The 12,511-nt window shown below is 36.4% G+C and overlaps 1 protein-coding gene across 1 annotated transcript in view; it reads right to left on the bottom strand.

Moving 5' to 3' along the window:
- The window catches only part of LOC132110376 (nidogen-1-like), a 43,704-nt gene that overhangs the window by 24,608 nt on the left and 6,585 nt on the right, over positions 1–12,511 (bottom strand). The window contains exons 2-8 of the mRNA XM_059516927.1: positions 7,244–7,552; positions 5,693–5,910; positions 4,297–4,565; positions 4,075–4,209; positions 3,397–3,648; positions 1,843–2,043; positions 356–583 (exon numbers count right to left, since the gene is read on the bottom strand). Coding sequence (XP_059372910.1) covers positions 356–583; positions 1,843–2,043; positions 3,397–3,648; positions 4,075–4,209; positions 4,297–4,565; positions 5,693–5,910; positions 7,244–7,552 — 1,612 coding nt within the window. The remainder of the gene's footprint in view (positions 1–355; positions 584–1,842; positions 2,044–3,396; positions 3,649–4,074; positions 4,210–4,296; positions 4,566–5,692; positions 5,911–7,243; positions 7,553–12,511) is intronic.

Here is a 12,511-nt window from a genome sequence, read left to right as displayed (position 1 = left end):
TCGCAACTTTTTTTCTTGGAATTCTAGGTTTATATCTCACAATTCTGATTCATGGTTGCCAGATTGGGAAGTGTAAGTAAAACTCTTGGCAGAAAGATTTATCAGTTTAAGAGAAAAGCTCTGATTGGGAGATTCAAACTCTTGGTTTTAACTGGTGACTGCATGCATAAAAGCTCTTGGAGGCTTGTTACCAATACAAGATAATACAAATGTCAAATGAAACATTTCCAGGATAAATCTGAAAAAAGTCCAATTATGTTTAATTAATTGAGGGACGCAATAATCGTGGTCATGATTAAGATACTATTCATCGTGCAGCCCTAGTGGGAAAATATTTTTCCAGATCTGCCCTCACCGTCTCCAATCTTGTTAAACATGGAGTAACGCATGAGCTGTTCACCCCTATCATACATGACCAACACTTGGTTGACGCTGAGCATCTGTGTGGATTGCACGGCTCTGAAAGCTTCATCGTGCTGGCAGCCCTGAAACGTGATGGTCTCTTTGAACATGTAGCTTCGTCTTCGGGTCAAACGGTTCGTTAGACTGATCACATACTCCCGTGTGGATGAAGCGGTGATTACTGACAGAAGAGACACACATGAGTCAACAGGTTTTCTAATAGGATTAAAATGCAAAGCATGACACTTTACTAAAGGAGAAATCACACATCATACACACTTTCTGCATCCTCATGCATGTTCCATCATGCATACTCATACATACTAATGCATGATTTATCATCCACATCCATGCATACTCATATAGGGCTGCTCCGATCACCATCGGCCGATCGTTAATGCGCATCTCGTCAGTAAAGCCGGTTCTCTAATCAGCGGTAAGCTCCATCAGGTGCGTGATTTCACAAAGAGCAGCTGTTACTACACAGAGCCGTTGTTAACTGAGAAGATGCGCAAATATACGCTGAAAATGAACGTGGATTTGCACAGCTTCTCAGTTAACAATGGCTCTGTGTAGTAACAGCTGCTCTATGTGAAATCATGCACCTGATGGAATTTACAGCTGATTAGAGAACCGGCTTTACTGACGAGATGCGCATAACGATCGGCCGATCGTGATTGGAGCAGCCCTATACTCATACATTTTTTATGATGCATATGTATACGTACACATCCATGTTTTATTATACATAATCATGCATGTTTTATTATGCATATGAATACGTACACAAGCATGTTTTATTATACATACTCATGCATGTTTTATGATGCATACTCTTACATAATCATGCATGTTTTAAAATGCATCCTTATGCATGTTTTATTATGCATACTCCTACATACTCATGCATGTTTTATAATGCATCCTTATGCATGTTTTATAATCAATACTTATACATACTCATATATATATATTTTAAAATGCATATTTATATATGCTCAAGCATGTTTTATGATGCATATGCATACGTAATCATTCATGTTTTATGATGCATTCTTATGCATGTTTAATTATGCACTCTCATGCATGCTTTATCATTCATGCATGTTTTATGATGCATAAGCATACAAGCTAATGCATGTTTTCTCATACATACACATATACACATGTTTTATAATGCATACTCATACATACTCGTTAATGTTTAAAACATGCATACTCTTATGTACACATGCATGTTTTATAATGCATGCTTATGCATGTTTTATAATGAATATTCATAGATACGTATATATATTTTATGATGCATTCTCATGCATAATCATTCATGTTTTATTCTTTAATACATTGTTCTTTTATTATGCATACTCGTTATTGTTTTATCATACATACGCATTATAGTTGTATGTGAGTATGTATTTATATGATGGTTTGACTCACAGTTGGTGCTGTACTGGTAGATCTCTGTGTAGGGGTCGATCTGAACTGTGGCTCCCTGAGGAACCTCAGGAATTATTCCTTCAAGTATGGTTTCAACCATCAGGTGGTTGTGCTCATCAATACCTTTGAACTCTTGAGAGATGATCAAGTGCTCCCCGTCCGGCAGGAAGGTCAGCTCAGCCTTACGTCTGAACTCTCCGCCTGACAGACAGTGGAAAGAGGGAGTGTTTTGTTCCATCAAACAAACTGAATCACTGCACAGCATACAACTCAAACTGATGCGTCGAAGAAGACACACATTTTGTTTTGATGTAAAATGTTGGTTTATTGCAAGAAATACTTGCTCTGTTCTGGCTCTTTCTGCACCCTCAATCCTCCAATACTAAAATACATAGGCATCTTTATGCATATTTATTAATATATTTATGAAAACAACATTTAGATTCAACTCACTATAGTACTACACTGTACTGATGATTTATTGATATTTTGTAATGTTTTTTTTATTTTAATTCATTTTTTAATGTGTTTATTTTGTTTAATTTATTTATTTTATTTTTTTTACCCCATTTTATATCTGAATCAATGCTATTTTATTATCACCAAGATACTATTATATAGTTTTTATTAATATTTAGATGTTTGATTGATAGTTTTTATTTTTCTATTTTCATTTTCATTTTAATTTAGTTTAGCTTTTGTCTTTTTTAGTAGATTTTGTCTACACTATATAGTTGATTTTATTTCAGTTGTAGTTTTAGTTATTTTACTGCATCAAGTTAAACTAAATTAAAATGAGAAATGTTTCCTTGACAGCTAGCTGAAATAAGCTTTTTATATTTTATTTTTCAATTTAATGTTTCAGTTAATGTTCGTTTTGTTTCAATAATGAAAATGTTTTAGGGGAAAAAAACTAATTTTTATTTTATTTTTATTTTATTTTTAGTTTTAGTAAACTATAATAACCCTGGGCTAAATAAGTTATAATAAATTCCTTTATTTTTTTATTTTTTTTAATATTTGATATAACCTTTATTTCATTATTAATTACTTCATTCTACTTATACATGTTTTTTTTAACAGTAACGTGCAAAATCACATATTTATATAGAAAATTTATAATACTCTACATTTATAAAAAGTACAAAAACAAACATTAGAAAATTAGAAAAGTAATCAAATGTAATCAGTTAAAGCAATGACAATAATTACACTACACATTAGATTTTAAATAGGGTAACATGTAATTGCTAACCAAATATATTTCCAAAGTAACCGGGAACATGGACCACAATGTATATTTTGATCATCCCATTAAAAATAACATTCAAATTGGATATTGTAAAGCTTTAAAGTGCTGGAAATAGTCATTGAAAAGTGCTTGAATTGTACAAACCCTGAAATTAATAATGTAATCACATTCAACTATTGAACTAACACCATGGTTATAGTTACCGCTCACAACTTTTAGTTGCACCGGCAGAAAAAATGGTTGCAAAATACGACTCTTTGGTCTCAGTCTGGAGCGCTGTATGAAACTGCAGAAAATCTCACCGACGATGCTGAAGCCGTTCTTGAAGCCCGGCTGCTGAAGTGCAAACGTCCAGCCGATGATTCCTCCGATGGACCACAGCGGCAGCAGAGAGAAGCCCACGTTGGCTGGAATGCCGCTGATGGCCACATATGCTCTGCCTTCATTCACCACCACATACGAGTGGAGATCGACGCTGGTGAAGTCCACGGGCGCCTGAAGGTTTTCCACAAACATCCTGCCTCTCACTTTACCATTCATCCTCTGAGGAACACCTGTCAAACACACCATTCAGAATCCAACCTCATGAGAAAAGACACTTCTAAAGCAGACATCATCATAACGGTGGCTTTTCTCACTGTCCCAAAACTCTTTATTCCATGAAAGAACCAAAAATTTAATTCAAACATGAAATCTATTAACATTACCATAATTGGCTTGGGCTCAAGGATATGATTAAGGTAAGACTTTACCAGCTCAATTATAGTCATATTATATTCAAATAACACATCATTATTTTTTTTATTTTGCAATATGATTAAGACACAGTCTTTGAGGTCAACAACAAAGTAAATGTTATGTTATTCTAATAAGTAGAAGCTACTACTAAATTAATCAGAAAATGTATTTTCTCTGTAAGAAAACACTTCTATAAAAGAAATGAAACCGGTAACAAGTGAAGTCCATTATAGAGTTATTACCATCAGGTACACACTGAACTCCATTGCCGTTGAATCCAGGCTTACACTGGCAGCATCGTCCCCTCAGATAATTCCTGCATTCACCAAATCTGGAGCATTTCTGTCTGCCACATTCACCAGAGTTGTATGTAAATACTGTATGCAAAGAACAAGACAATGGTTTAGGCTCAAGAAAAGGACAAAGTTGTTCATTACTGAAGTAAATAAACCGCTCATGCTGACCGTTATCCTCGATGTTGTCTTCATTTTCGATTTCCACGACCGCGGGTCGCTCAGGCCTGAACTGAACCGTGTGCACCTGGATGGGTGGAGGGCGTTCTGGACGATGGTGAACTCCATCCAGGTCAGGATACACCGGGCGTTGATGGCTGTGGCTTCCTGTGCTCCTGTGCAAAGGTAAATCCGCCACTTCTCCAGGAGCGACGTCTGTGAAGTGAGGGAACCTCCCAATTTCATACACCCACACGCCACGCTTTCCAGAGTTAGTCTGCCTGGAAAAGACATCGACAAAACAAGGTCAAAGGACACTGACGCAAAAACGTTATTAGTTCAGCTCAACATTATTTGTTGCTCCAAACCACTATGCTGTTCATTTCTAAGTACATATTAAACTTTCAAATATTTTTTTTCATTTAGTATTTTGTCATGTTTTGTCTTCCATTATAAATATCTGAAAATTGCAAAATCAAGATTTAAGAACATATTCTTGAGAAAGAAAATGACTTTCGATTTCAAGTCTTGTTTTTTTCTGAAAAATGCATAAAAATTAAGTGAATATATGCTTAAAAATCTATTTAAAAATATTGAATATATTTTATCGTATTTATCAAACTCACTTCATTTTAATATTTTTATTTTCAGAAAATAAGTTTTAATATAAAGTCATTTGCTTGTCCAATAAATGCATCTTGGGTGTTTATATGAAAAATAAAATAATTGTACTTTTTTTTCTTTTTTTGCAGATCTAAAGAAAATATGAAAAAAGTCCATTTATTTTTCTGTCCTAAATATACTTTATTATTTGTAATAAACATATATAAATCAATAAGAACATTCTTAAAATCAAGATACATTTACCTGTTAAACACAAATACCTAAGATATTAAGTTTGGTTGTCGGAAAAATGCATCCAAAAAAGTAAAAATTTTAAGCATAAACTCATTTTTTCAAAAAACAAATTGTTTGAGAATCACTGGAAAATGAGGTGATATTAAATGCATATTCTGAGAAAACTAAAGCTTTTTTTTTCGTCTTTTTTCTTTTTTTTCTTACATGCATGTAAATCTATTTTAGTAGACAACAATAGAAGAAACCTTAAAAATGGCATAATGGGGCACATTAATAATCTTTGAATATTTGTGATGGAAAACAAGACAAAAACAATATTTTTTTGCAGTTCATTTTATTGCAGCTCTCAAATCTCATTCTACATAAAGCTACTGTCTGTACTATGCTTCTATGATTACTTTAAGAAGCATTATGGTGTCTTTTGGTCCATTTTGGAGTTTGGCTTCAGAAAAAGAAAGATATTTAGGTTTTTGAAACATCATTAGGATGAGTAAATGATGACAATATTTACATTTGGGTTAACTCCAACACTAACAGCAACCAAACTTACTCAGCTAATTTCTTGACAGACGTCTCGGTGTCGTCTGTAATGCGATAGTATTGTCCTTGCTTCTTAGAAAAGTAAAAGTGTGTCTCCTGTCCTTTACTGAAGCCAGCGTGCATCGTGTAGCTGCTGGTGCTCTGGAAATGCATCGCTTCTCTCGGGTAAAGAAGAATCGCAAAGGACTTGGTCTCCAGAGAAGCGATGACCAGCTGAAACGTATTTCGCTTTGAGGATAAAGAACAGGATTTATTTACTCATTAAGTGTATTTTATCCAACCAATTAAATCCATGACTCTTATTATTCCCACATACAGCAAGATGCAATGATAAAGCCATCAGAACTTATTTCAGTTAGCTGCCTTAGCAACATTTCTCTTTTTTGTGTAGTTCAAGTTAAAGTATTAAAATTACCTACTTAAACTGAATATTAATAAAAAGCATTCTGACATATAAAAAGTACTAAAAACTAAGTTCAAGTACTCAAATTACTTAAAAAAAAAAAAATATATATATATATATATGTATATATTATATATATATATTATATATTATATATTATATATATAAAAATAAAATAAAAACCAATTCAAAATATGAATTTATATTAAACGTAAAAAACACTGAATTTATCCTCACTTGTTTTTAACTCTTTAAATTTAAAATAAGTGAAAAAGATCTTCCAGTGGAAAATTTAGTTACATATTTAAAACCTATGCAGCTTTAAAATATGATGCAATTATGCTTTAATTATAAGTTAAATATAAATACACACACACACACACATACGCAGATATAAAAATAATAATAAAAATGGAAAAAAAACTACTAATTTACTAAAACCTTAACAAAAATGTAAATTAAAACAAAATCTAAAAATAAAAACTTTATAATAACTTATATTAAATATAACTTATATTAATACAATATATAATAGTTTATTAATTAAAATAAAATAAAACAAATTATTTACAACTTTTTTTATAGTTAAAAGAATTGAAAATGATCTGCCGGTGCAAACAAAATGATTTATATTAAGTATATAAGATAACAAATATAAAAATGTCAAAAGACAACAAAATGAATACATTTTAACTAAAAGTTAAATAAAAACAGAATATAGAAAAAAAAATATTCAAAACATTAATAAAAACTGTTATATATTATACTAACAACACTCTGGATTTTTTGACTTGTTTTGAACAAAAATTGGATATTTAAAAGAAGTAAAAAAAAAAAAAAAGATCTGGGCCGGCAAAATACATTATATCAATATATTCAAAATGCAACCTATATGAAGCCTTAAAATCGAATGCTGTTACTTTAATTGAACTTCTTTTTAGAATTTTGAGATATTTCAACTGGAAAATAAGGCAAAAATACTTGTTAAGAATATGATTTTTGCAGTGCAGGTAGTTTGACACATGCATTGATAATTGTGATATGATACATTTTTCTTAGGCCCAAAACATATCCGAACACAGATGCTATGATTCAATTTTGAAAAGTTATGGTGTGTTAAAAATTCTGTGAATGGCCCACAAATAAACTGAAGCTCACTATTCCCGTGTGCTCTAGTCTGTCTCCTCTGCTCTCAGTCTGATGAGACGCCACATCCACCCAAGTGACCACCACAGCGCTGATGGGGTTCAAAGTGTCCTCCTCAGGAAAAGCTCTGTTGATGTGATCGGCCGCCCGCTGTAGAAGAGCCGAACTGGAGTCCTGGCGGAAGAACACCTTTCCTTCTCCGTCGCTGGTGTCCAGGTCGCCCTGAAGAGCAGCGATCATCCCAAAACTGGCCGGCATGTTGCCCAGATACTCGGATTCTCCTGTTGGCTTCTCCAGGGCAACAAACCCATTGGTGTTGATCTACATGTGAGAGAGAGCCAATGGCAATCAATAACCATAACAGAAACTTTACTTTTAATCACATTCAGTTTGGTTAATGATTAAATCTACAGCAGAATTATGAGTTAACAATCAGAATAGTGAAAATAAATCAAATAAAAAAATACATTAAAAATACATTTTAATGAGAGACAGATTTGATTGAAAAATTAAAGGAAAATTGGTCTTGGCAACTTATTAAAAAATTAAATACCTAAATATAAGCTAATAAAAAATAACTATACAGACAAATAAATATAAAACAACTAATAAAAACACACAACAGAATGACTAAAACTTTGATTAAAACATTACAAATATTCATTCAAATGAATTAGTTAATAATATGAATTTTGATTATATAAAATAACAATAACTAAAATCACACTAGATTTTTTTCCACTTGTCTTTTTTTTATTTCATTATATTTCAAATTAAATATATATAAATATATGAAAAATATAAAATATTTGCACATTTGTGTTTTGAAAAGAGCTACATTAGTTCCCTATCTTACTGAAACCTTGATATAAAAACAGAGGAAATACTCTTGAAATGTGCAGTGAAATCAGCAGAAACTGAATTAGTGTTTGTGATGGTCCACTGCCAAACACCCACATACTGTACGTGTAAAACATTCTGAAAAACGAAACACAATACTGGTCAAAAACTTGCAATGCAATGCAAACAACAACAAAACATACATTTCAGCGGCTGAGGTCGACTTATTTTGTATATAACAACCTATTAAAGAGGATAAAGCATCAAAGTCTCCACACACTCAGACAAAAGGTACAAAAGCTGTCACTGGGATGGTACCTTTTCAAAAGTTGTGCCTTTTTAATAAAGCTACCACCCCAGTGAAAACTTTTGTACCTTTTATTCTGAGTGCATGTAGTGTCCTAGAATGAAATCAGACAAACTCAAAGGCCTGATCTTGTGATCTTGCTCTTATACTTGACCAGATTCACTGATCCTGAGTGTTGCTTCTGTGCTACAACATCAACCAAGAGAATTAAAAAATAATGATTGTTTTCAAAGAGGTTTCCGGGTGGCTCATCCTGGTATTGTTCACCTATTGTTTCAGAAATGCTGTGTACGTCAATTTATGATAAGTTGCTTTGAATAAAGATGTAAATACTGTTATATAGTGAGGATGTACACATATTCAGGCACATGGGGAATATGAAAACTCTTTTTTTGTCATCTTTAAACATTAAAACACATACCATAACAGATTATTAAAACTAAACAGCTACAACTTGGACTGCGAAGGAAGGACTTTTTAAAGCCGATTTAACATGAACACAGTTTAGTGAAGAATGAATGAGGAAATGTTTCAGTGGTTTGATAAGGAATGTCATGCACACTTTGATCGTTTATGCAATAACGGTTCAACCCTTGAGGAAAACAGATGTGCACGCTTAGACTCAATTTTAGATGTTTTTCAAATGTTTTGAGCAGAAGATCTTATAAATCCTGATGAATGAACGTTATATTCAATCTAGAAACAATCTGCTCTCAAACACTGGAGCTATTTCAGCTTTACAAAACATCACCATACACAAAATACTTTAGTTGTAAAATATTCATGGAAAGAAAAAAAAACAACACAAAAAAGGAAAAGGAAATTGGCAATGGAGACCTGTGGGAAAGGAAGCATTCGAGGGCTTGAAATGATGAATGTTATTGTTAGTGGAGTCCTCTGATAATATCCTACAGATAGATTTAAAGTCCTACAAACACATTTTCATGTTGTGTCTGGGTCAGTCTGACCCTTCATCACTTGTTTAATTGGTTAACTATTCATTTCCTCTTAACTCTTTCCCCACCAGCATTTCTTTTTTAAGTTGCCAGCCACCGCCAACGATTTTGATGATTTTCACTCAAATTTGATGGCCTATATTATATTTTGCTGTATGAATATTTGAATATGCAATACCAAACTAAATATCAGAGCCTCTACTTTTAAACAAAAAAAAATAAAAAAAATGATTCTAGCTTAAAGCATTCCTTTTTTATCAACACCTGAATATAGGTAGGTTTCATAAAAACTGCATAATTTTCAGCAAAAGGTGAAAAAATTGCAAAGGATGTACAGAAATTGTTATGACCTTAAACTGACCCTCATTGGTGTCAATGCAAAATCAGCACTTTGAAAAACACTAAAGAATCAGGCAAAATAATTAAACAGAGGTCCAACCAATTATCGGCGCCGATATTAAGCTTTTTTTATGGTTATTGATATCGGTCATTTTCAAAACCGATTTGCCAGTAAATTATTTAAAAGCATTTTTAAAAAGTTTTTGTCAGAGCTCTTGTTATTCTTAATTTTGACATTAATTCTCATTTTTACACCAGACATATATATCTGTTCAAAATAGTATCAGTCTACTTGATCTGTGATAATCGGTATCTCCATCAGCCCTGAAAAACACATATTGGTCGACCCCTAATATGAAACACATTTATGAAATATAAGTATAAATATAAATATAAAACTGAGACTTGTCTTCTGAATCATCCTCTGGAAATCATTGTGTTCATCTAGTTTCACAGTCTAAAAATCTGTCATAGGTTGTTTTTCTTGTTATTTATTTTTTTTCTAGACTGTTTCAGCACTTAAAAGACGTATGAGAAACCTATTTCACCCTGCCAAGACTTTGAGAAATAAACAATAATAAGCAAGAGGAAGGGATGTGGGTCAAACTGGCCATCAAACACAAAAGAAATAACAATAATTATAGGGAACTATAAAGTTTCTGACATATTTAATCATTTTCAGTAACTGACCCTCTATAACAGAGGTTTTCTGTTTTTACACATATCTTTAGATATTATTTTTGCCAATTTGGTGATTTTATTTTTGGCATGGAAACCAATGAGTGTCTGTTTGACCCCAACACAAAAATAGCACTGGATTTCAAAACAACAGGAGGGTTAAATCACCTAAACAGTCCAGGATCTGATTAAATCAGTACACACTTATTCAGGAATGTGTCTAGAATATTAAAAATATATTTCACTGTAGGAGTCACTCAAAGTCAACATGAAAGCAAAATCATTCTTAAGACACAAACATGCGTTTCCCTTTCGAGAGTACTCTCGTACTGCGTAAGCTAGCTTACGCTATGGGAAAAGGTCCCCTTTTCTCGAGAATATGAAGCCAAAAATTATCCTTAATTTTTAAATAATGTAAAACGCAGTGCTGCAGCACAGCAGACCTAAGCGAAGCGGCTCGCGCGCTTATTGGCTGTGCTGTGGCAACTGCAGCAACCTATGGTGAGGCGGCAGAGAGGAACGGTCCAATGGGCGCGAAGCGCCCCCATTGGTTCGTGTCCCCATTGGTTCGCGTCAGAGCGCGCCAAAATAGGCGTGGCTGGAACTATATAAGCCACCGCTTCGCCATAGGGATCAGATTTCATCTCCTTCAGCGATCTCACCTGCACTTCGCTGTCTTTTCGGGAGAAGCCGCTACACGCCGTCGAAAAGCCTCTCAGCGGGATAGCACTGCAACGCAGATCTGAGGATGTCGGCTCGTGCTTCATCTCGACGCCGCCTTCAGCACTCGCTTCCTGCTGCGCCATCCGGCGTGACTATATCCTTTATAAAGCTAGTGTGTTTGCCGCTGCATCACACTTTTTTCTCCAAAATTCGAGGCGTTGTTTCAAATGCCTCGGGCCTGCGCTTCCGGCCGAGGCCCTCTGCCCAGCGAGGACCGCCACATCATCTGTGTCTCCTGCCTGGGCCGCGAGCATGCTGAGAACGCACTCTCCAAGGGCGGCTGCACTGAGTGCGACAACATGGCTATATCGACCCTGCGGGCTCGATTAGCTCAAACCAGCCACGATGCTCCACCCACTCCGCCTCTTCTCTCTCAAGTGCCGCGTAAGAAACGCCGCGATCAGAGAATGCCTGAGCACACTGCTACACGCGAGCTCACGCCGGAACACTCCCCGCGTGCCTCGCCCGCTCTCTCTCCTTCGCCTGTCCTCTTCGTGGACGAGCAGCGCCAGTCTCTGCTCACCAGCGCCCCCTTCTCCTTCGGAGCGCCTGAGGCGGAAGAGGACAGACACGACAGCCTTTCTCTCACCGCGTCCAGTAGTGAGGAATGGTCGGGCTCCATTGCGGACCCCCCCCCCCCCCCCTCTACAGCCCCCAGCTGCACCGGACAACGCGCTGATATCGACGCGGAGCTTACTCGCGTGCTTACAAGGGCTGTCAGCGACCTTCAGCTCGACTGGTCTCCTCCAGACGAGCCCGCTAAAAGCAGGCTGGACGAATGGTTCTTGCAGGGGCGCCCTTCGGCCCCTCCGCAAAGAAACGCCCCCTTCTTCCCGGAAGTTCACGATGAACTCACGAAGTCGTGGAAAGCCCCATTCTCCGCACGCTTGAAAACTTCTGTCTCGTCAGCGCTCTCCTCTGTCGACGGCGCCCAAGACCATGGTTACGAGAGCCTCCCCCCTCTCGAGGAGGCAATTGCTGCACACCTCTGCCCGCCCTCAGCCGCAGGATGGCGGTCGAAGCCTGTGCATCCATCCAAACCGTGCCGCACCACCTCAGCTCTCGCTGGCCGAGCATACACCTCCGCTGGTCAAGCTGCTTCGGCTCTACACACCATGGCTGTGCTGCAGGTTTTTCAGGCCAGTCTTCTCCTTAACCTGGACGAGTCTGCCCCAGATACCTATGACTTTAAAGATCTCCGCAGCGCTACTGATCTAGCCCTGCGTGCGACAAAGACCACAGCACAAGCGATCGGCCGAAGCATGGCAAGCCTCGCTGTTTTAGAGCGACACCTCTGGCTCACGCTCACGGAGATGAAAGACGCCGACAAATCCGCCTTCCTTGACTCTCCTATCTCGCCTTCCGGCCTCTTTGGCCAGTCGGTTAAGGGTTTCGCTGAACGCTTCACTGAGGCTCAGAAGACGTCACAAGCAATGA

The sequence above is a fragment of the Carassius carassius genome, chromosome 30 (assembly GCF_963082965.1).
Source record: "Carassius carassius chromosome 30, fCarCar2.1, whole genome shotgun sequence".
In the NCBI taxonomy this organism is placed as follows: domain Eukaryota; kingdom Metazoa; phylum Chordata; class Actinopteri; order Cypriniformes; family Cyprinidae; genus Carassius; species Carassius carassius.
The sequence above is the reverse complement of the archived record's forward strand: the minus strand, read 5'-3'. Positions and strand labels throughout refer to the sequence as shown.